At 54.3% G+C, this 24149-nt stretch overlaps 7 protein-coding genes across 7 annotated transcripts; 3 read left to right on the forward strand and 4 right to left on the reverse strand.

Moving 5' to 3' along the window:
• Positions 1-2317: 2317 nt before the first annotated feature.
• On the forward strand, positions 2318-4629 carry VDBG_02406 (RNA-binding post-transcriptional regulator csx1; the record flags this gene model as incomplete). Its single annotated transcript, XM_003008172.1, has 6 exons — positions 2318-2478; positions 2539-2646; positions 2773-2913; positions 2969-3235; positions 3288-3852; positions 3999-4629. 6 exons carry the CDS (start codon positions 2318-2320, stop codon positions 4047-4049), a joined length of 1293 nt encoding a protein of 430 aa, XP_003008218.1.
• Positions 4630-5264: 635 nt separating this feature from the next.
• On the reverse strand, positions 5265-7041 carry VDBG_02407 (exopolygalacturonase; the record flags this gene model as incomplete). The annotated part of the gene is made up of 5 exons (XM_003008173.1): positions 5265-5717; positions 5925-6139; positions 6199-6316; positions 6365-6383; positions 6434-7041. The coding sequence occupies 5 exons, from the start codon at positions 7039-7041 to the stop codon at positions 5265-5267; spliced, it is 1413 nt and encodes a 470-aa protein (XP_003008219.1).
• A 3884-nt stretch (positions 7042-10925) lies between these two features.
• Positions 10926-12123, forward strand: VDBG_02408 (conserved hypothetical protein; the record flags this gene model as incomplete). The annotated part of the gene is made up of 4 exons (XM_003008174.1): positions 10926-11014; positions 11072-11238; positions 11300-11382; positions 11443-12123. The coding sequence occupies 4 exons, from the start codon at positions 10926-10928 to the stop codon at positions 12121-12123; spliced, it is 1020 nt and encodes a 339-aa protein (XP_003008220.1).
• A 424-nt stretch (positions 12124-12547) lies between these two features.
• Positions 12548-13984, reverse strand: VDBG_02409 (conserved hypothetical protein; the record flags this gene model as incomplete). Its single annotated transcript, XM_003008175.1, has 2 exons — positions 12548-12715; positions 12767-13984. 2 exons carry the CDS (start codon positions 13982-13984, stop codon positions 12548-12550), a joined length of 1386 nt encoding a protein of 461 aa, XP_003008221.1.
• Positions 13985-14449: 465 nt separating this feature from the next.
• On the reverse strand, positions 14450-14857 carry VDBG_02410 (conserved hypothetical protein; the record flags this gene model as incomplete). Its single annotated transcript, XM_003008176.1, has 1 exon — positions 14450-14857. One exon carries the CDS (start codon positions 14855-14857, stop codon positions 14450-14452), a length of 408 nt encoding a protein of 135 aa, XP_003008222.1.
• A 2087-nt stretch (positions 14858-16944) lies between these two features.
• On the forward strand, positions 16945-17169 carry VDBG_02411 (conserved hypothetical protein; the record flags this gene model as incomplete). Its single annotated transcript, XM_003008177.1, has 1 exon — positions 16945-17169. The coding sequence occupies one exon, from the start codon at positions 16945-16947 to the stop codon at positions 17167-17169; it is 225 nt and encodes a 74-aa protein (XP_003008223.1).
• Positions 17170-18453: 1284 nt separating this feature from the next.
• VDBG_02412 (plasma membrane calcium-transporting ATPase) lies at positions 18454-22195 on the reverse strand (the record flags this gene model as incomplete). Its single annotated transcript, XM_003008178.1, has 3 exons — positions 18454-19341; positions 19392-21775; positions 21892-22195. 3 exons carry the CDS (start codon positions 22193-22195, stop codon positions 18454-18456), a joined length of 3576 nt encoding a protein of 1191 aa, XP_003008224.1.
• Between the last annotated feature and the right edge of the window lie 1954 nt (positions 22196-24149).

Consider the following 24149-nt stretch of genomic DNA (forward strand, 5'->3'; position numbering starts at 1 on the left):
ACATGTCCTCCGACTCCAGCTGTCGGCTCTTCCGGGTTGTCCATCGAAACCTCAGCGCAACGGCAACCACCTGAATCGCATTTGGCGGCTGCCTCGCTCTGCAATCGACAGCCTGTCTAGTGAGCGTCGCCACTGCCTGCTCCGGATAGCGAACTGTCTAGGGATCCCCTCCTCAACGAAACCCCTCCATGCATGCATCTTGGATCCTGGATCTTCGACTACCCCGTCAATGTCGATCGATCGCGTTCCGACTGCCGACTGCCGGACCCCACGACCTTCCGCCACTGAGACGCACTTACTGCTTGCTGCACGACGGTCATCGTGAATGAGGCGCAACAACCAGCGCACTGCAGACTCTCATGCATGCCGGAGGAAAAAGCTTGAACCTCTGTGATGACGTCTCGCCAATCTCACTGAATGCCGTCCCCAGTATCCCCGCTGGACGAAACGCAGACTATCACCAACTCTCGGCCCAAGGCCTTCCCTAGGCATCGAGTGGCAACTTGCTCCTAACCACCCAACAAGCTTGCATTACGTCTGTGCTATTCTTCGAATCCAACATGCGGCAAATACTCTCGCGTCGGGATACAGCATAGTGCGCCGACACTGCTGCTTGCGCAAACTGGATACAACCTCTCCTTGGATTCACAATATCGACTGGCAGGAATGAGGCCTATCACGAATAGAACACCGAAAATGTCGATATGTTGGAGAGAATCCTGACTTGCCTCGACACGGAGAGCAAGTCTGCACAGGCATGAGAGGGATTTGATTCTGTTCTTCGCAACATGCCCTCGGAGCCCAGCAACACAGCTTCGACACCTGGATGGACAAGCGACTGGGATGATTGACTGATGGGGCGGGACGCTGGAAGGCTCATTATGTTGTGTTACTGCAGTTGCTAATAATTGAAACAGGTCACGACATCTTGCAATCTCGAATACTCGACAATCCGTTGACGGTCATCTCGACAAACGCTGTTTCCCCCGGTCTTCGGCGTATTCCTGAGCTTTCAAAAGTCGATTTGGAGCATCTTGGAGTTGTTCGACGGCGGCTTTTCGCATTTTACTGAACGAACCTATCGGAGCGTATCCACTTCCACTTTACCAGGGTGTGCCGGCGTCAAGACATTCGTCTTTGCTACTTTCGATTCACGGAGTACGGGGTCAGGATACAGGTCGTTGTGTTCGATTCTTTCATCCGACTGCCCTTCGTGGTTTGACAAATCAGTTTTCTGTTTTGCGAAACGGTGTAACGGTATGTTTCTCACAGTTTGATGGATCCAGTTCGAAACGAGTTCGGCTCGAACAATACCCAAGGGACCCGACCTGATGATCCCGAAGGTGTGGTGTGGTTCGTTTGGTCACAAATAGACCACGACCGGTCACAATTCGTGTGCTCATTATGAGTCGGAAGCTCAAAACTAACTGATGTTGTCAAAAGATTACGATACAAGAGTTCCGACTTAACGTCACATTGAGATCAAGGCTTCTGACTTGTAAGTGGCTTCTGCAGCTGAAATCGCATGCGTGATGCATTGGCACAGGGTGCTTACGCAGATGACAGAGTTCTGATCTTGCTTTCTTCGTCCAGTCGATACCCATCTGCTGCTCGTCCTATGTAAGCATACACGGCTTTTTTTAACCCCCGTATCCTTTGTCCACACGCTTGATACATCCAGTGCATGAGGGTCCTCTTTGTGAGCCCCTCATTCCCAATTGGCTGTCATGGTCATGTTCTTGATTGCAAGAAACCGCAATCCACTCCACGCTTTTCCTAAAATCATTCAACGCCTCTCCTCGCCTGTCACGACCAGGCCAACCACATGGGTGGACAGGACCTTTGAGATCAAACTTTCCCACAGGGTTTTCTGTGTATCCCTTGTCGGGCGCCTTTGTTAGGTTCCGCTGCCAAGAAATCACCGTTGCTTTGCATCTTTTCACATGGCAAAGCGTTGATACCGAGAATATCGTGCAGGTAACAGTCCATTCCAGTGAATGAGGCAAGAGCACGATACTCACAGAGAAGGACCAAGCGCTTGCTTGAGCAACTTGTTCCTTCTTGCCGCTTATCCCGTTGTTTTTGTCCTCATTTTTCCTTCATGATTCGCCATTACCTCGTCTCCATCAAACAAGCTGGAGTCCAAGCTGACAACATCAACCAATAGCTTCTCTACCCACAAATTCCGACTTCTTTCCGAAGTTTACCCACAACAGCCTTCAACCCTTAACCCTCCACACAACAAATTCCGAAGTTCTTCCGAGCTTCACTTGCACATCACACCCTTTTACATCCTCACTGCAACCAGACGGAAACAATGGACGGAATGCAGCCTTACAACAACGGCACTCCGGGTGCCAACGGCGCAAACGGAGATGGCTATGGAACTCCCGTTGCTGCCGGTATGGGTTATCCGCCCAACGCCAACGAGCTCACTGGCCCTGGCAACTCCCCTGATGGCAACAAGACAACCCTTTGGTAAGTCAAGGCTTGCATGCCTTGTATATCTCATAATTGCTGACCTCTTTCCCTCTTCAGGATGGGAGAACTCGAGCCTTGGATGGACGAGAACTTTATCAAGGGTGTCTTTGCCACTGCCACTGGTGAGCAGGTCAATGTGAAGGTCATCCGTGACAAGAGCTCCGGGTATGTTCTCTCTCCCAACTTTCCCCTTTAACGTGGGACGGATCAGCCTCCTGCGAGATCGGATATCAGTGGTCGAGGTTCTGCAGGCTCGCTTTATTCTGTGCAGGTCCGACTGACTCGTCTTAGCAATGCTGGATACTGCTTCGTTGAGTTCAACTCGACTGATGCTGCCTCCAAGGCTCTTGCCCTCAACGGTACTCCGGTCCCTAACTCGGCCCGTATGTTCAAGCTCAACTGGGCCTCTGGCGGCGGTATCAACGATCGCCGGTAAGCATGATCACACTCAATCTGCTGCTTGTACCCAGCTGACTGGTGCCTTCAGTGATGACCGCGGTCCTGAATTCTCCATCTTCGTTGGCGACCTCGGCCCTGAGGTGAACGAATTCGTCCTCGTCTCGCTGTTCCAGGCTCGCTTCCCCTCCTGCAAGTCAGCTAAGATCATGACCGATGCTGTGACCGGACAGAGCCGTGGCTACGGCTTCGTTCGCTTCACGGACGAGCAAGACCAGCAGCGTGCTCTGGTCGAGATGCAGGGCGTTTACTGCGGTAACCGACCTATGCGCATCTCCACCGCGACGCCCAAGAACCGGTTGGTCGCCTCCAAGAAATCCTTTCTTCGGTCCGATGCTGACACGTTACAGTAACCACGGTCCCTACGGCGCTCAGCAGGGCCACCAGATGCCTCCTGCCATGCACCCTCACCAGCCCCAGGCTTTCTACGGTGTCCCCCCCGGTCCCCAGTTCAACCAGGGCTATGGCGCTGCTCCCCAATTCCAGCAGCAGCAGATGAACCAGTTCACCGACCCCAACAACACTACGGTTTTTGTTGGTGGCCTTTCTGGCTACGTTACTGAGGATGAGCTTCGTAGTTTCTTCCAGGGCTTCGGTGAGATCACCTACGTCAAGATCCCTCCTGGCAAGGGCTGCGGCTTTGTGCAATTTGTCCACCGCCACGCCGCTGAGATGGCCATCAACCAGATGCAAGGATACCCCATCGGTAACTCTCGCGTCCGTCTCAGCTGGGGCCGCTCGCAGAACAACTCGGGCGTCGGTACGCCTTACCGCCCTGCTCCCCCCCCTCCCCACTACTTTGGTCCTCCGGGCCCCGGTGGCCCTGGCTATGGCCCTCCCTTCGGCGGCCCTCCTGGCCCTCAGGGTCCTCCTGGTCCTCCTCAGGGCCCTCCTGGCGGCGGTCCTCCTCAGCAGGTTTGTCTACCCTAATCACTTTCGGGCTGTATCGATCTGACCCTTGTGCGCACAGTAAACGTGATCGGCATTTCCCCCCGACTTTGCACGCTTTCTTCGCCTCTTGCGCTTTCGCTTTCTCACCTCTGACATCCGTCATGGTCTAGCCTGTTGGCGTCTCGGCGAAGCGGAGTTTGGGATCTGGTCAAGGCATTTGACCACAGCAGTTCATCCTCGATTTCCTTTGTCTTCACGCGTATGACGATTACGAAGCTTCGCGGCACTCGACAGTTCTTTCTACGCTCACTCGACGCACTGAAGGCTTGGTTTGCAATGCCCGTCCTTGCACACCACTCCACTCTGCCCTCCTTTGCGCTGATTTTGGCTTGGTTTACTCGGCTGCTTATGCTTAGTCTAGTCACACGATCAAATCTCAGTTTCTGCTTTTCCAGTGTTGTTTGCTCTTGCTGGGCATCGTTTTCTTTCCACACCCCTGGGGTTCCATGCGTTGCTTGTGTCTTGCTCTTCTGGATGTGGAACCGCATGCCTTGCTGGAAGGAAAAGCGCCTGTATTTTGTGATATCTACCTGAATGTCTGTGTGCTCATCTTGTGTATCTGCGTACAACTGACTGAACTGGGGCGTTTTCCGGATGATTCTAGTCTCAGCTGTTTTGCGATGGTGCGAATACCTGGGTCCGGCGAATTGACTTGTTCGAGACGATGCTCGTGGGGCGTATCAAGGCGGATAAAGAATTGCAGAATTAGGACAAGACTGTCCATATTATCTCTTGTGTTTGTAAGGCCGCTGCCCTCGACTCTCGTCTCATGACAACCTCTCCCTCTGTGTTGATATTATGTAATTGTTGCGCGCGAGTATCGAAACGGACCATCCGTTGATGAAAGGACAGCACTGGAGGAGATTGACTTCCAAACAACCCTCGCCCTCCGATGGCCCAAATTGCTGCCGCATTGCAAGAACTGAAGCTTGGGGCGCTCTCGGATCGTTTGGTCGCGCCTTGACCCAGCAAGCTATCCGATTTTAAGCTGCACACTGCAATATTACGGCGCTGCTGTGTATTGCTGCTGCCTCGAGAGGAGAGAGGCATATCGATGTCAGCGCCATGTTTCAATCATCATTGACCAAAGCATCAAACAATTGCTACGGAATCTCTACGTCAAGCCGGTCAAAGATTATGTTCATGAAGTCCCATCACAATCGTAATTCGTTCGCGCAACCCCGTTCAGCTAGATGTTTTATTCTTCTAAGCCTCGAAACTCGCCTCCTCAGTCGTCTCGATCCGGGTAGTACGACAGCGGGTGGTAGGCGTCAAACTTGTCCTCAATCTTGGCCGCCCTCCCACGGGCTCGTGTCAATCTCGGCGATCGGGGTCGAGCACTTTAGCCGCCAGCGCGGGCCTGGGCCTCGGGGCTGTTATAGGGCACGCAGGGGAAGGCCGAGGTCGTCGCCGATGCCCGTCGCAGATGATGACGGGCTCGCCGCCCGCACGGCGACTTGACGTTGAAGTCCTTGATGACGATGTTGTCGCAGACGGCCGAGTCGGCCGTCGAGCAGGAGAGGCGGGCCACGGCATTGCCGTAGACGCCCGACGTGTAGCCGATGAAGTTCTTCGAAGCGAATGTTCGTGATGTCCATGCCTGAGGGGTACTTGTTGCACTCCTCGACGGACTTGTTGAAGTAGCACGAGTCGAGGATGATGCCATAGTCCATGCGAGCGACCCAGAAGTTCCTGCGCCTCTTGTGAGAAACCGACTTGTCAAGAGTTGGGGGGGGGATCAGAGCTTGGTCGTACTTGAAGGTGACGTTGTTGACGTAGCCAGTGCCAATGTCGGCGCCGGCCCAGATCTTGATACGGGCGCCAGAGTACTGGTGAAAAAGTAAGTATGTTTTTCCATAGTTGCTGTGTTGAGTCGTGAATAATGGGACTTACATCGCCGTTCATCATCCAGACGTTTTCAATGTGGACGTCATGCACGTTGGACACCTCACCCTTGTACTGACCGAGAGATCCCATCGACTAGAAATCGTCAGCTTGACTGGTCTCGCTGGGGATAATCTTTGCTCCAAGCTTACCTGTCCGTGAGTGCCGTTGCAGTACATGGTGTTGACGTAGAGGTCGGAACTGTTGGGCTTGGGAGAGAAGCAGTCGTCGTCAATGTTGACCCAAACGCGCTCGATGGAGACACTGGACGTGTTCATCGTGTTCATAAAGTCGGTGTTCTTGGGGATAATGCTGCCATTGTTGGAGAGAGCTGTGGCGATGACGTCTGTATACCTGACATTCTTGGCTTAAGAAACGCGTTAGTGAGACAGACCTTGGCAATATCTATCGAGAGGGTCAACGTACAGCTGACGATGAAGTTATTCCAGCAAGGAGAGTCCTTCAGATGGATGCCAGAGACGTCCAGGTTGGTGGTGTTCTCAGCATAGAACAGGATGGGTCGATAGTACTTGTTGCCGGGGTTCTATCAGAGTAAGTATTGGGAAGAAGAGGACCCTGTTGTCATCTAGACAGCTGGGCTTACCAGAATGCTGAAACATGTTAGCTATCTGTCGAGAACGAGAGGAAATGGCTTGCTTACGATCCCGTGCCGGCCTCAAACTCGTTCCACCAACGTTGACCCTGACCCTCGATGACACCCTCACCATAGATCTTGATATCGTGGCCGCCCCATTTCCCTTTCATGTTGTCAGCACTGAGCAAGAAGGCCTTTCGGGAGAGGCATATACTAACAGAACATAATGGAGCGCTGGAAGGGGTGGTACCACGCGTTCTTCTGCCAGTACTCGACATCGTTCGTGAACTGCATGCCATCAGCAACCGCCAAATACAAATGTCTATGCCCATGAAACCGACCTTGATCTCGCCGTCCAAGCGGACGTGAATGTCACTTAGGCCCGTCAGATCCAGAACCTTGCCAATGACAAAGGTTTCTCCCTCGGGCAGGTAGAGGGTGCCGCCGTTGTTGGCCTCTTCGACACCCTTCTTGAACTCGGCTGATACGTCATCTTCATCATCCTCAGAGGCTCGAATCCTGACGATCTTGCGGCAACCGGGTTTAGGATTCTTGTAGGGGTGCTTGTCGCGGAACTCGAGCACATTTCTCGGAACGCCTGGCGGTAGAGAGACGGCCTCGACGGCAGCCGTGGCTGCGACGGCAACGAAAGACAGGACCTGTGAGAAGCGCATGGCAGCAGTGTGTGTGATCGGGCGATGGTCTTCTGCCTCAGAACTGCGATGACACCATACCACCAAGCTTCATGGTGTGGGCGAGGAGCTTGAGCACTTTTATACCCTTGACTCCCAGGCTCTTTATGATTCTGGTGAACCGCAGGCATGGATTCCCCTCATTCTGGTGGAGGGTTCAGTGGGTATTCCGCTTGAGATACGGGGTTTCCAAGACGGACTGTCGGGACAGGGGGGCAGCGGTTCCATTGCTACTCGGGCTATCATCGTGGTTTGGGTCATGCGAGTGCGGGGCGGCATGTAACCAACGCGTCTCCGCGTCCTTTGCGGGTACGGTAGAGAAGGCTGCGAGGAGGCCTTGAAGCTCTCATCAGGGAGCTTCATGAAAGCTCTCCCCGCCGGAAAAGCGATGCAGATGCCGATTGGATGCGGGGAAGGCTCTGGGGAAGCTTGGGGGAGGTCGGGGTAGCTCGGCGATGGCCCTGGTCGCGGTACATTAAGGTCGTGGGGGAAGATCCGTCAAAGGTTATCGAGAGCCATTGGTGGAAGTTTCATGCAAGATATCTCCGATCCTGAGTGGGCTGGTCCCTGCAAGGCCTTAGTAGCTCGACGGGTCCTGCTTGGTCTGAGCCAAGGTGGTGTTTGGTTCGTTTGGTTGCTCTGATGATATCAGGTTGGCGTTAACCGTTGCTGGCCTGGCCTCAAGGTTATTGTTTGTTTGGGTGTGTGATACATGGGGCTCTGTCTAGTCCTCTCATTCCGTTGGTGGTGGTCGGTTAGCGGCTTAACTGCCGAACCCAGGGTGACTTGGTGGCGCCACAACAAACCAGGGGTACTTTACAAACGAGATATCCTGGAGCAAGCGGGAGACGTCACAAATCTTTCACTGGACTGTATGGTTCACTTTTGCGAATAGAGACTGAAGATAACATCGTTGACTGAAAGCCCAAACAATGTGAGTGACAAAGCTCACCCACCGTAGACTTCTCTCGGGCGTTGGGCGAACAGACCGCGATTGGTTGTTTAAGACAACCGAGAAAGCAACCTCGTGGGCTCCCCGATCGCATGGTTTGTGGTCGCATGCAGAGAGCTGATCTCAAGGGTTTCACACGGGGAAGCGAACTTGCACTCTGCGATCCCGACGGCTTGGTGCGGACCTATCCTTTATAACACCCCTGACTTTCCCTAGGAGATGTCGTATTCAGCTGAAGTCACATGTGGTTGAGTGCCATCGATCGCCTGCTACTGCAGGTGAGGCTGTCAGTACTATGTGGCTCACAACTTAGTCGGCAAAGTCGGCATCTTAAGTCTGTGATTTTTTCACGGACTATTACCACGAGGTGAATGCTATTACAGGAGAAACCAAGCTAGATGGCACCGTTGAAATGTCAAAGTTATATAGAAGCCATGTGTATTCCTTTTCGGGAAGATTTGGCCGTTCAGAAACTAAATCAAACAGCGAAGGCAGCACCAGCCAGTATCATCTGATCGACAGAGAAGCGGTACTAGCTACAGCTTTGTGTACTGTTAGTTGCGAAATTGCAATATCCCTCAGCAGGAATTGTTTCCTGTTGTCTTTTTTGTATGATAAAGAAATAGTGTGAAATGCTGGTTCCAGGAAATCATCAAAAGGTAGCGACTGTAAATCCACAGCCACACGATCTGGGCAATTTCCATCATGATTGTACAGGGTTAGGGTTGTTTTTGCAGTCGACTGACCAGGCTCAGCTCCAAACAGTAGCTCTGGCGTCAAGGGTTCCCAGCCCCAAACACCAATGCCGCAAGGTCTTAGTCTCCCCCTGCTGTTGAATATGCCGAACACTACCAACAATGATGCCCGACAAGGGAAATACCCCTCTTGCACTCTAAAAGCTGCATATGCGATAGTAGTCAAGGTCCGTTTCCGATCATCCAACGGACACTGTCGACGCCCGATGCGAACCTTCTTGTCTTTATCCGACCCGCCGGGCGAGCCCCTCACTACCCTGCCTCCCGCTGAATGGTGGCATTTCCATCACGGCCCTGGCGCATGCAACTTGATCAAATTTGCGAGCAGATCATCCTACAAGTGCGTTGCCCAGCCTTTCGAGACATATCACCGGCATCGGGCTCCGCTTTCACCGCCGAGTCATTCATGTGTGCTCCCTCTTGCTGTTCGGGGCTGCTCTCCCGTGTCACGCCTTGCAATCTTTTCATTCGACTGGTGAACGCCTGAGATCCTATAGGTAGCCCGCCGCGTGCAGTTTTGAAAATGCCAGATTGGTTTGCTTGCTTTACACAGGATGCACTACTTAAGTGTGCAAATCGAGGAACTGATCTTATCGGCCAGTCAGAGCGAAGCCTGATTCAAATCCCCTTGTTTGCTTCGGTAAAGACTTTCTCGCGACATTTTCGACCCATACCATCGAGTTCATCATGCGTTTTGCTATCGTCACAGCATCGAGCGTACAAAATTGATGCACGCGGTGAGCTTTACACTGTCAAGATGTGGCAAACACTTCAGAGCTCTTCGGACTTGGTAAAGCTGCCTGCACGCAAATTATTAGCTCACTCAAGCACCTTGTTTTGGCTGGCAGATGGTTGTCGATAATCCTGCTATCCGCCAGCGGAGGGAATACATTGGCAGATAGCGCGAGGCACACAGTCTTGACAAGATACATGTGACGCGGGACTAGGAGACTTGAGTGGTAAAAGACCCAGATCGGTCACCGAAGTCGGCAGCCATATCAGAGTGGTAAGCAAGCAAGGTAGTCGGGGTTTGATCAACTACTTGCCTTACCTTACTTTCGTCACTTTTCTTCATCTTGGTCATTCTGTCCCGTCGCCGACACCTCATACCAGGATAGCGTCGGAAGCGCAACAGCCTTTGGCCAGTCGCCCCAGCCCAAGAGGACAAAGTCATACCCATTCTCAGCGCAAGACACCACTAAAAGAATGCTCGAATACCGTCATCAGCATTTTCCACATCAACGTTGCCTTTCTTTTTTGCCACGGGCACTGGCATAGCTGACTTGAGACCCCATATGAACAGTGAGTTCAATGCGTGGGCTTGAGAAAGCTGGTACGATGCGCCTCGTTCACGTCGTGAACGACCTCCGTCACTTGCTTCTGTTGTCGATTCTGCACAATTGAAATGCTACATGTTCGCACGCGAGACCAATACAGACTGGCTGTTCTTGAGGCTGTCCGGCACCCACAAGTGCGGCTGAGTCGGGGACGGCCATACCTCCTGACAACCTCCAGGTTCTGATTTGCTGAGGAAGGTTGTCAGCACGGGTCTAATTACGCCGAATTCTCCTGAGTTTCCATCATGGGTCAGGAGTAAGACATGGGAATACAATGGCGTGTACTTTTCAAATGTGGCGAGGTTTTCCCAGCCAGATTCTGTTACCTGTCTGTGTATAGCCCTCGTGTCGAACTTCTCTGCGCTTTCCATTTATGGTCAACCGCTTTCGTTGTCGCTAGCCATCATCACCATGCGAGACCTCGTCTTGTTTATGCTACTCTCTCGGATAACCTGCGCCCAGGTTACACAGCATGTAACCGATCTCTCGATCTTTAGCCTCCTGGCCCCGTGTGCCTCCTCCGCCATTGCGAACAAGGTCAATACCCTCACCGCGTCCACTGCCCATTGGATGTGGCACCGCCGACCCTGAATTGCAATCTTGCATCTGCTCGCAGAGCGACGTCTCAAGCCAGGTCGCAAAGAATGTGTCTGAAGCTGTACAAAGCCGCTGTGGCCAGAGCGCCACGGATGATCTATGGAGTGCCTCTGAGGTAATGAGGAAGTTCTGCAATCCGGGCGAGGCAGTGACACTTCCAACACCGACGATGGGTACTGTGACGCAGTTCATTACCGACATCGACAAAATGAGCTTCCTGCCACCATGTGTATATTCTGGGATATCATGGGTCGTCATGTTCTCGGTAAAGTTTCCCCACGGCAACGGACCCGAATCAGAGACCTGACGGAGCTGTAGGCTTCGTCGCACTGCCCCCGAAGTGCTAGCCTGTATGCGCCTTGCGTGTGTAGCAAGAGCGACGTCGTTGACCTGGTTCGCTCGAACCTGACAAGCAGAATCCTCGATCGATGCGACAACAGAGAAGATTTCGAATTGGCCGACCAAGTGTACTCAGAGTACTGTGCCATGAATAAAGGTACCACAGCCTTTGCGGCGGTCGCCATGCCGCCAGGAGATAGTACGTACATGAGCGAGAAAGTTGATGAAAAGCGCAGCTTACAGGGACTAACTCGCTGCAGTGACATATCACATCACAGCCTTATCCCAATACTCTTCTCTTCCCGAGTGCGCCAGAGAGGCTGTTTCAAGCGCTGTTATTGACGTGAGTCTCGGCAATGGCGCTCCATAAAGACCGAGAGAGCAAGTCTGACGATAGCTGCAGCAAACAAGTTGGAACTGTGCTGCAGGCCCACAAGCCATTGCCTCGTGTGTGTGCATCAAGGAGGGAATGCTCCACAAGGTCTATGAGAGCATGACAGCACGCGCAGGAAGCAACTGCGGCTTCACAAACAAGGAGCCCGTATATTCAGCCATCGATGTACTGAACTACTACTGCAGCGCCGCCGAGAACAAAGTTGTTGCTCTGGTCACTGATACGGCCACCCAACTATACCCTACAGCCTCGGAAGGCGGAGGAGCTGGGGCGGATGGCGCGAGGCAGACGGGGGGTAATTCCGTAAACGATGACCAAAGTGAGAGCGATTCAGCATTTGGCCCAGGAGTCATTGCTGGCGCTGCCGTTGGGGGCGTTGTTGGCCTTGCTGCCATCATTGGGGCTGTCGTCTGGTTTGTGCGGCGACGCAGGAGGGCGCACGATGCTGGGATGGCTGTCATTGCGCCTCCCAGTGATCACCCCAAGCCAGAGCTCGACGGCAGCGGCCAGAATGTACCTCGCGCCGAGCTTGGTGCTCTAGTGAGCAGCTTCACACAAGCACAAAAGTCATTGTCGCCTGATCAGGAGACTGGCGGTTCTGAACTCCAGGGCACAACCGTCGTTTCCGCAGAATGGCAAGGCTCACCAGCGGAACTGAGTGGGGATACTTATGAAAGACGCAGGGCTTGAAAGACGGATAGATTGGTAGATATGATCATGTCGCTGTGGAGGCGTTTTTCATGGGTAGAGTTCGAGCGATACTTGGCAAGCTTCGTAAGAGTCTAAAGTCACTCGGCGTGGCAACCCAGTGCTCCTCTTCGAGCGGTACGCATTGCCTGCTTCGGTATTCCAGCCCGCCTTGGTATTTCAGCCGGCTTGAAATCTCGATCATCTCACCAGGTCAAAGCCATAGTGTCAATTTTCTCCAAGCTATCAAACTCGCTTTTGTGCGCAATCCATCTGTGGCGTGGCTAGCCACCCCTCGGAATCTCCTGGCTCCCGCAGCGCTGCTAGCAAGTTGGAGCCTTTTCTTCTCATCCGCCATCATTGCCCTGGCGTCTCCGACGAGAAGCGCCTGAATGATGCAGCAGCCACACTCTTACCGAATCTCACCTCACACTTTGGCCAGCGGCTTCTTGTTGATTCTCGCCCGCATCAGTGCTGCCAAAGCCGTTGCTATCAGAGTCACCGAGCCCGCATAGAACATGGCTGGTCTGTACGCGTGCAAGCCGACCTCTGTACCACCGTATGCTTCGAGTAAGGAGCCAGCAATGGGTGCGCCCTATTCATGGTCAATCAATGGAAGCTCCGTGTAGACTTGGTAAACACCCACAAAAAGATATCCAAACACCCATCCCGTGACGATCATGCCCATGGCCGTAGACACGCGAGCAGACCCAAATACGTTGCCCACTACCGTCGGCATCGTTGCAAACACACCGCCATTCGTGAGTCCGTTGATAATGGCAAACACCACCAGTGGCGCAAGGCTGGTGGATGCCGGCCACAGCGCGATCATGCTCAGCGCGTTAATGACGAGGAACATCGAGAGCGTGTTGAGTGACCCTAGAATGTCGCATAGGTAGCCGCTGAGGATGCGCCCGATGGCCGACGAGAAGTTGAAGCCCGCCAGGACCGCGGCACCTGTCGAGCTGCTCAGGCCCATGGACCGTCCGTAGAGGGGGATGAAGAAGGGAGGCACGAATAAGGGGAACACGCCCACCAAGCCCACCAAGAACAGGATGCCGAAGTTGGGCTGCCGGAAGAGCGTCCAGTCGACGAGTCCGGTGGCCTGAATAGGGGTCCGCTCAACAATGAGCCATGCGGCCGGAAGACCCGTGACGGCGAGCGCGATACCGGTGATGCGGAACGCCCATTTGACCCCGTACTGCTCAATCATGGCATTGGAGGCAATGCTCATGACGGCGCCACCGAGACCGCCGCCCGCGTACACAATGCCGTTGGCCAGGCCGCGCTTCCTCTTGAAGTACTGCGCTGGCGCTAGCGAGATGGCCATGAAGCCCGCACTCATGCCTATGCCGAGCAGAATGCCCGGCAGGAAGAAGAGGCCGACGGCGCTGTCAGCAACGAAGCCGGCGCCGATCTGAGACATTGAATTCATTACGACGCCTGCGAGCGCCATCTTCCTCGTTCCCAGCGACCGCATGGCCCATGCAGCGAACAGGGCGACGACCGACATCAGCGCCGGCGACAGCGAGCCGCAGAAGGAGAGGACCAGTGGCGACCCGACGCCCCGTTCCACCAAGGCGCCTTGGTACACGCCCCAGCAGTAGCTGATGCCGATGTTCCAGAAGGCCACGACTGCGCAGGCCATGACAATGACCCAGCCGTAGCCGCCGTCGGGAACGGTGCTGTCGGCCAGGCGCGACGCTTCGAGTGCTGGGTCGGGGTCGGTCAGCCTCGCCGTATCTTCTAGTCGGCCAGCCCGGGTTTGGCGCAGAGTGGACCACCGGCTCTGGCCGTCGAGAGCACTGGACCGGAGATCCTCCAGTGCATATTCAGTTGCTGCCGTTGTCGCTGTTGCAGACATTCTGTCGATGGTCGAGAAATGCGCTGTCGTAAAATCGGCTCGATTCCATCACTGCAGAGAAAATGGCTTTATTTGATAGTTTGTTGGACGCTTGAACAAAGCCCCCTCCTACCGCCGGATTGTGACTCAATAGGGCGCATGTCGACGAAGGGCGCGTTTGATGATGGAGGAGAATTTAATTTTAGTCTCCGTTACCGCAAGCTCTCGGCGTAAGCTCTCGGAGTTAGGTTTGACCAAGAAAGATCATCTTGCCGCCAGCTACCGCATGCAATTGAGGCTCATGACATCAATCTCATGTGCATATGATGAACCATAAGAAGAGAGCTGATGTGGCCGAAAATCTGAGGCCTGTAGGTCGGCGTGAGAACCTTGTCTACATCCAAGATCCGCCGGCCGGAATGGTGTGGATGCCGTAGATCGAGGGGCGCGGCGCCAGCGAATCTCTTTTGTATGCATTTCCTCTCGTCAGCCCCTCAACCTCCACAGAACCCAGCCCAGGAGTCCACCAGAGGTGATCCAATGACCCCAAGCCCTATGGCGAAGAGCGCCTCCCCCGCACATCCACACCACCAGTCCATCACCGAGTCTCACCGCCGACAAGATAGCAGCAAATGTCGTGACCGCATTGTGGTTGTCTTGCCACTGTAGTCCTGCCAGCGTCAGTCCATAGCTGACTTCGCGGATGCCCTTGAACAGCATCAATGGTGATGCGGTGCCGATTGACGTGTCGCGCGAGAGCGAGGGCGTTGCGTCTGCAAGCTCAAGTGGCAGGCCAACATGAGCGTATTCTTCTGTGGGCTTCGCAATTGCCATGAGTCCACGGCCGATGCAGGCAACGCCGAGTATGTATGCTGGGACTTGCGAGGGCGCCATGGTTCTTTGTTGAGATTGTGAATGTTTGTAGAAGCGCTGGGTATGACCGTCCACTGCAGACGCACCGGAGTCAGCCTTGATCGCATTGCCGCGTCAGCACGGCATTATTCAGGCCCGAATTCCATCAACGATAGTGGTCCCGCCAACGCCTGGGAATACTTGCTGACACGAGCCATTTTGCTGTGCGCGTCCCCATGTTCCACGCGATCACCATTTCGCTTTCATGAGAACGAATCCAGGATGAGATACATTTCAACAACCGACGTGCCTTAGTGTCATCAGTGTAGGCATTTTTGAAGCACGGAACGATTTGCTAGACTCCAAAGATGGATTTAGCGTCCTGTGCGAGGCGGCTCATCAGCCAAGACATGCAGTGACATGCATCGCACCAATGGTATTTTGCATTCCCTCCCTCACCGTGTATTCACCTGGTTGGGCCACTGCAGCGTAAACACGAACAAGCGCCGTGGGCGCCGATGAGGTCTTGGTGACTTGCACAGAGAGTGCTGTCTACTACGTCTCTGGATTGAAAAGTGACTCGAATACCCGCATAACAGCACCCGGCATCACTCAAAACCTGGCGATTATCAGCACTTCGAGGCTATCTCAGGGACTACTTGTAACGAGTCACGTTGTCAGTAATCTTATCCAAGATCTAGAGCTGGAGCTAAGAGAAGTCGAGTGAAAGATCACGAATACAAACTGGCTTGAGGCACAGTTATCGAGAGCAATGTAGAAGCAAAGATTAACCCGGGCTGCTGGCAGCGCGGCAATCTGAAGGCAGAATTATCGGACCGAAAGATTCTGAGTGCATCTTGCAGAGCATTGCCTTTGCACGCATAGAAGATAGTTAAACAAGTGACGAAGCCGATGAAACCAGCCAAGTCCGGGTACTGTTTGAACGCAAAAAGGGGAAGAAAAGAATGGGAGAGGATCAAGGTAATCAAGGTGAAAGCAAGGTATGTCTAGTTTGTCGATGCTGTAGATGCTGTCAGAAGCCGCGAATTTGGAGGCGGAGCTGAAAAGAAAATGCATAACAGTAAAGGCTTGCACAGAACGTCATGAGATAAGTTAGGAAGAACCTGTTTTGGTTGTTTTCTTTTCGCAGAAAAGAAAAAGGGGGGGAGTTTTCATGCTTCGAGGTTTTGATGCTCATTCATGTCTGGTAACACATGTCGGGATGCTTTTGTTTAGGTATACAACCCGGCCTTGACATCGCTGTAGTCCCGAATTCTTCATGTCATGAACTCCACGTGAAGTGCGTTCGTCCTCTGACCTGTGACAGCTCATTCGCCAGCTGATTCGATCCTGTGTTTACCACCCACCCACTTATACAAGACAGTACATCAGAGATGAAGCAACAAGTGGCAGTTGCATCAATCGGTTCAAACCAATCTACTGCAAGCGAGCGATTGACCCAGACAATCGATCTTCGATGGCACAGTGGAGCTAAGTGTTAGCGCACACACATGCCCGGTGTCAGCCCGTCACCCACGGACAACACGAAGACAACCCGGACAGTGACCACCGGCAGGCCGGCATCCTGGCGCTTTTACCCGCTATGTTCCTGAGACTGATGGTTTAAGCTGCCATGTGACACCCATCCGCCGCGTCTGGGCTTGACCTGAAAGGAGTCCAACGTCTCCACTCCAGCCAAAGAAAAGGCCACAGATCACGCCACTTTTGACGCATCCCAGGTTGGCACGAGCGGCAACCCCGTCACATCACCGAGGCATATCCGCCCGACCGACGAAAGGGAGCATAAGAACGGCGGTGACCCCCGAGCGTCGAGTGAGTCGGTCTGGTCGGTCTGTCAAACTCCGTGGGGAGAGGAATTGGCAAAGCATCGTACCGCGCTGCAACGTGTGACCAACGAGATCCCGAGCGACCATCACTCCTCTTCCCACGGGCAGCATCACAGCGAGTACACAAAACAAGAATTGCGACAGGTAGGCAGACCTGGTGCGTCCGCTGGCTTGGGAGGGGCTCTAGCTGATGAGGCTGGGCAGCATCAGAGCTTGACGACAACTTGACGGCACCATTACCCAACCGACACAGGCTTACGAAGACCGATTCCCGACTTCGCAATGTGGATCACGCGACTCGTCTCCCTGACCAACTTCGCCGTGGCTTCGTCGGCACTCGGTTTCCAGGTCTTCGTTCTGTACCCCTGGCACGAGCAGCTGCAGCGCGACTTTGAGGACCTCAAGAAGGAACACCTGCGAGTGCTGGATGCCATCCGTGACATGGATGTCGAGGTCAAGCACGAAGCGAGCCGAACCATTCTGCAGCGACTAGGATGGCGCCAATAATAGATTCCATTTCTGGGTGAGGGATGAACAGACGGTCTTCGGAGTGTTAAAAACTAGAAATACCCAGTCTTGCGACTCCAATCGATTGCCACCAAATCCTTAGCCCGCGCTTTTGCAGAATTGCAGTGCCGAAGACCACGAAACCCGATCTTGTAGGACAAAGTGATGCAATGTTACATGGTATTCGACAACAGTGGTAGGAGCAGACTGTCGGGTGCTTGACGCTCGACTGAGGCTCTTGCCGGCTCCGGTATCATTGCAAGACAACTTATGTAATTGCGTCTCGGATGTGATAGATAAAGCTGCCGAGTAGTTAGTAAGGTGATCAACATGACAGGTGCCTGTCGCGGTTCCGACTGAGCATGGGTGGTCTGAAGCTACGATAAGATGCCTCGGAGAGGGAACATGCTTCCGTCATGAACACGAAATGTCTGACCTCGACAAACATATCAAGCCGCTGCAATCCAGGTTCAACACTCTCAAATTTTCTGCGTTGTCCAACACGATTCGCTTCTACGCTTTCTCTCGCTTCAGATACCTCGCCTCTCTAAACGTAAGAAATCGAAGGACCTGTCACGGCACTCACTAAAACTCATGGGTCCCAGGAGGAACAACCTCCTGAGGAATAGTGAACTTCCCCAGCCATGACGTCCAGGTGCCGGGACAAGGAATACCCTTACCGTTCATCATCTTAGCACGCTTTACCGGCTGAGGTCCTTACAGACGTGGAAACTGCAGCTTTTCCTGCAGTAGCACCAGGGCTATCACAGCTTGTCAGACGCGCTGCGTGAGTGTCCTACGAGGAGCCCCAGAACCTTCTACCAGTGACAATGCGGAAACAGGCAGTGGGAGAAGTCTTGCACTCGGACATTCGACCCTGCGAATGCGTATTGCCATGCATGTAACCCAGTCATTACTCTAGCACAATGCTTGGCCAACATCGTGAAGCAAGGCCTTCCAAGTCTGCCAGAGAAGTAGATGTCACGTCACTGTTGGACTGTTGGCGCAAATCTTGCGGGTTTATTCAACTGTTTTTGTTTGGTACTCATCTCTTCATCTTCTCGCTCGCGCAAAATCATGCTGATTCTAATCATACAAAACTGTAATCGAGGGTCATTGTCACTCCACAATGCCCGGACGCCGGTCTCATGCTCTGTAATGAATGACGGGGTATCGTACCATCTCTGAAACGCCACACTAATGAAAATGAGAATGAAAATGAAAACAGACAACGCAATCGATCAGGAAAAGCCTTTCCGATGTAAGGCAGGTGAGGACCAGAGCTTACTGACCCTTCTCAACATCCCTCTCCTTGGTGGCCTCGTCGGGGGAAATGACGATAGCAGGAGCGACAACAGGCGACTCATTCGCAGAAGCGCCCTTGCCGGACTTCTCTTCCTCCTCATCTTCGGCCTTCTTCTTGAAGACCATGCGCCAGACCTTCTTGAAACCGCCGCCGATGGCTCCGAAGAAGCGAGACGAGACCCTGGCTACGGGGCGATAGATGAAGAGAACGGGCACACCGACCCTGTGAGCAATGGCGCCGAACCACGCATCTGGGAAGAAGCGGATAAGGACAGCCATGGGCAGGGATAGCATGGCGAGCACGACACAAATGGCCCACTGGACACCGTCGATGGGGTCGGGAGAGATGCTGAAAGCCTCCTTGCCGACAAAAATGATGGCGACCTGAGCGCCGACCATGATGCAGTTGATGCCGATGAAGAAGGGATTGCGCTGAATGCCTTCGAAGATATTGAGCTTGTTGTCAAGACGACGGTTGTTGAACTCGTTGAAGATTTGCATCCAGACAAACGTGTTGAAGATCATAGTGTCAAGCTCAAGCTGCTTCTGCGCGTCGCTAGTATCGTATCCGAGGATGCGGGCGCCAGCAAAGTGCAAGATCAAGGTCGCCGTGAGCTGGAAGATGGCCTGGCCGATGATCATCTTCCACATGTTGAGGGTGATGAGAGGAGCCTTCTTGCCCTGCGGCTTGCGATCGAGGATCTTCTCGGTGGGAGGGTCGGTGGCAAGAGCGAGGGCAGCAAATGTGTCCATGATGAGGTTGACCCAAAGGAGTTGCACAGCAGTGAGAACTGACTTCATCTCGGGGTGCGACACAGCACTGATGAATGCCAGAAGGACGGCTGTGATGTTGACCGTGATTTGGAACTACATCTGTTAGAACAAGCCAACGCACGCTCACAGGGCGCTAAACATACCTGGAGGAATTTCTGGACGGCGTCGTTGACTGCACGTCCCCACTTGAGAGCCGTCAGGATGGAAGTGAAGTTGTCGTCCATGAGAACAATGGCCGAAGCTTCCTTGGCCACCTCGGTTCCGCTGATGCCCATAGAAAAGCCAACGTCGGCAGCCTTGAGTGCGGGCGCATCGTTGGTACCATCGCCAGTGACAGCCACAGTGTCGCCCATGGCCTTGAGTCGAGTCACCAGGATACGCTTGTCCTCGGGCGAAGAGCGAGCCAGGACCTGAAGGCGGGGAAGCTGCTCGGCGAACTGCTCCTCGGTAAGGGTCCTGAACACAGGGCCTTCGAGAATCAGGCCGCCCTCGGTGTAGATGCCGCACTCGGTAGCGATAGCCTGGGCAGTCACAGCGTTGTCTCCCGTCACCATCCTAGTCGTAACGCCAGCACCGGCAGCCTTGCGAACAGCCTCTGGGACGCCGGGGCGGACAGGATCCTGGATACCAACGACACCAAGGAAGACGAGGTTCTTAAGAACAGCAGCAAGATCGGCATGGCCATCCTTTGACTCAACATGCGAGGGAGGCCACTGCGGGAAGTCGTAGTAGACCATAGCGATAGTACGGAGAGACTTCTTGGCGTAGGTGGTAATAGTGGCACGAAGATGATCGCGGTCGCCCTCAGTCATCGAGCTGATTGCCAGAGAGTTGATGTCGACGGTCGAATCGCAGTAGTCGAGCAGAATCTCAGAAGCACCCTTGACGAGAAGTCGGTAACCTCCGTTGCCAGGCAGCTTGACAACAGCACCCATGCACTTCTTGCTCGAGTCGAAAGGCATCATTTGCGCAACAGTCTCGTTGGCTCGGGTCTCTGCAAGTGACTGCATGCCCATGTGGTTGCGAGCGAAGTGCAGCATTGCCGTCTCCGTCTTGGATCCGATGAAAGTAGCCTCACCATCTTCCTCACCCTCAAAGGCGGTCGAGTTGATGGCGATGGACTGAACAATAAGCTCCTTGGTAGCAGCAGGCAGCGAGCTAGCGAACCTGACAACGCCAGTGCTCTCGTCAGACTCCGACTTGGAGAAATTGGCAGAACCAAAGGCGCCGGCAACAACAGTCATCTTGTTCGTGGTCAAAGTACCCGTCTTGTCGGAACAGATCGTGGTCGCGTTACCCATCGTCTCGCAAGCGCGAAGGACGCGGACAAGGTTCTTCTCCTTGAGGAGGCGGGTGGTTGCGAAAGCGAGGGCGAGGGTAACAGCAAGAGGTAGACCTTCGGGGACGGCGACGACGATGATCGTAATGGCGACAATCAAGATATCCATGAAGGCAGAGCCCTTGTCGGCAGCGGTGCGGGTGTCTGTATCGAGCTGGGCGACGAAGCGGAAGAGCAGGACAAAGAACAGGAGGGCGGCCGAGGCGAAACCAAGCTTAGCAATGGCCATGGCGAGACGCTCCAGCTTCTTCTGCAGGGGTGTCGCGTCCATCTCAGTGCGGACAGACATCATGATCTTGCCGAAGCTCGAATTGGTGCCGACGGAGGTGACCACGAAGGTACCCATACCCTCAAGAACCTTGGCGCCGGAGATGATGAAGGGGTCGAGATCCTTGGGGGCGTTGCCAGTCTGCAGCAGGTGGAAGGCCTGATCACCGGGAGTCTTCTTGAGAGCATCAGACTCGCCGGTAGCAGACGACTCGTCGCACTTGAGATCATGGCCGGTGATGAAGATGCCGTCGACAGGTACGAGATCGCCAGGCTCAAGGTGCAAGACGTCGCCGACGATGACGTCGTGAACATTGATCATGAAAGACTTGCCAGAGCGGATGACCTTGACCTCTCGGTCGTCCTTTTTCGCGTTCAGCTTAACGAATGCCTTTTCCTTCTGCCAGTCGTTCAAAGAGCCGACGAGGGTGACGATGAGGATGGCAACGCAAATGGCAACGCCCTCGACCCAGTCGACAGAGGGAGGATCATCGGGCCCATGCTCGACGCCAAAAGTCTCATACAGGCCCAACGCCAGCGAAATAATGGCAGCACCGGTCAGCAGGATCAGGATGGGGTCCTTGTACGTCTGCCACGCCAACTTCCACAAGGGCGTGGCCTTCTTGGCGGGCAAGGTGTTGGTGCCGTAGGCGCTGATTCGATCCTTGAAGCTCTCGCCAGAAGTTTGATACGGGGCGAGACCCTTGACACCATCAGGCAATACGTAGACTGGGGACTTGTTATTCGTGGCGTCCTCGAAAGTTACACGACGGGAGACGGTGGTTTCGTCGATGCTCAAGCCGGACTTGAGATCGGTCTGGAGACCCTTCGCGAGACCATTGACGCCGCCGAGGGCATAGAAAGCCGAGAGAGACTTTGGTGAGAAGTTTGTTGAGATGGCCAGGGCTGAAGGCGAACGAGCTGTCCGCAACGTGGAAGTCGCCTTCAGAACCCGGGATCCGGGCGAAGGGCGGATTCAACATCTTCGATAATGATGCTGCCGCTCCTGGAACGTATGCTGGGGGCGATTGTGCTACCGCCGGGGGTCAGAAATGGGTTGGAATGCGTCGAGGTCGTCGGAGAGGCTGCTATTGTGTCGTCGTCGCCAGACGATCGCGGCCTGGATGTGCTGACGTGAAGGGAGGGAATGGCGAGACTATCCGAGCGATTCCTCTGTGCTGTGGTGTTGTTGGTTGTGGCGGCCGCTGGAGGCGGCGGAGGCGAAGGTGAGCTGGACCTCCTAGGACTTTCATCGCTGTCTTCGGAGACTCTTGGGCTGGCCGTCTCAATCTGAAATACCGGCGGCGTGAGGCCGTTGCCGTTGCTGGACGACGACGCCATGGTGTATGTGAGAATGAGGATGAAAGGTTGTGAAGCAGGAGGGAGCGATGCTATGTGGCAGGTGCACCGATGGTAAGTCCCTTGCAGTTGAATGTGACTGGAGAAGTTGGGGTTGCACAAGATGTCGCTTGGCGTAAGAGGTTGTGGGTAATATATTGAAGAAAGACAGACGCCACCCTTGGAGCCGGGCAGTGCTTGGGAGGCCTAAAGGTTTCGCCCGACCGCAGGTGGGCAAAGGTAGGCAAGCTGGTAGGCGACAAGTAGTGACGCGCTTGGGAGGGCGATTTGCCTCAAGGAGTTTCGTCAAACAGGTAACTGCGCCTCGTGGGGTCCCAAGGTTGGCGGTCCTCGGGGGGCGTGTAATTTCAGGCGGACAGGCTTAGATTCGGCGTCGGCAATGGACACAGGGCAAACTTGAAGAGTAGAAGAAGGTGAGAGAAAGCTACTGCTGGGTCGGTAGTCACAGGCGACGGGTGAGCTGGAGCTCGGTGCAACTGTCCAAGGTCTGGTATGGTACATGTGGAGGGCAGTGCAGCTTTCGGAGAACGCTTCCTTGTCTCAGCGATTAAGAAATTGCAGATGCCAGAACCAGATTGGAGGCAGCGAGGGGGGCAACGGGGCGGTAATTGAATGAAGGTCTCGGGGGTACGTCCAGGAAGGGCCCTGTCGAACGTCGATGAAGAGCTCAGCGCTGTGACAGTACTGGTCTGGTCTCATCGTCTGCTCGGTTTCGGGGGGTGTGCGAACAAGCGGGTGGATGGGCAAAAAGGTACAGGGAAGAGGCACAAGGGGGGCTGTGCAGGCCTGCTAAAAGTTTCTAGACGGGTCGAATACCTAGTCGATCACTGGACGTGGGCGAGTCGTGTGCTCGAGGAATCATCCAGGCCATGGAAAGGGAGAGGGGCCTTTCCCCACAAGGGGAGAAGCGTGATTGAAGCCCCTGATGTAGGAATCAAGCAATGATTCGGGCCTTGGCGGATGTTTCGCGAGGAGAAAACTTCGCCGTAAACCAAAGAGGGGGGGACAGAGGGCGCCATGGTGATGTGATACTGCAGCATCTGTTGGAACGGTTTCCTGAAGTTCCCTCCCTTCCAGACGCAGTATCCAATGAAGGGTCGAGTAGACGGCCAAAAGCGCTGGGACAAGGACCACAGCAAACCCGTTTGACCCCCAATCCTTGAGAGGGGGGACTGCATGAGAGGGGAGGCATTGAGGCTGTGCAGGAGCACGAAAGCACGCGAGTGGGCACCCAACCGTGGAGGATGGTTTCTGGTTTGTCCAATTGGCGCTCGTCCAAAGGCCGGACCACAGCCATTTGCAGCGCAGGGAGTTTTGTCATTTGTCTGTCGAAGGTTCGATGCGTTGGTTTTCCAGTTGCTGGTGAAGTGCCAAGAGGGACATTGACGCCTTTGGGCGCCAGCGTCGAGTATTGAGCGTCTCGCCGGTCCATCTGGGGGGTTGACGTTTGGAGCTCGATTCGTTGCGGTCAGCCAGTTCACCGCCGAAACGAAACGCCGGACATGAAGGTCGGCTAGTTGTAAGTTGACTTTGGCCAAGCTGCCATGTACGCCGGCAGGGACGCCGTACACAGTACAGCACCAAGGCCTCAAGGTCGGACCGGCACCTGGAAAGGTACCACTCCCCATCCATCCTTGCCATCCCAACAGTGTGTAGAGGTGGTGGACCGAGCTCGGGAAACAAAGGCTTCTGTCGGATCGTCAACCAGTGTGTGCTGTACAATGCTCTATTGCGTCGTGCATCTTAGATCTGGGCCCCTCCCTCAACGATCTCACGCCGTCGGACTGTCAACGTGCGTTCAGACGACGATAGCTGGATTAGGTCGAGTCATTCGTTGGGTGACCATGTCGGTCATCGATCGTGGAGGCGCAGCACAGCTCGTGTTACTTCTCTGGCGGCGGCCTCTTCCTCAGTCCAGCTCCTCGGGTCCTCGTTG

The sequence above is a fragment of the Verticillium alfalfae genome, genomic scaffold, assembly GCF_000150825.1.
Source record: "Verticillium alfalfae VaMs.102 supercont1.2 genomic scaffold, whole genome shotgun sequence".
NCBI lineage: Eukaryota > Fungi > Ascomycota > Sordariomycetes > Glomerellales > Plectosphaerellaceae > Verticillium > Verticillium alfalfae.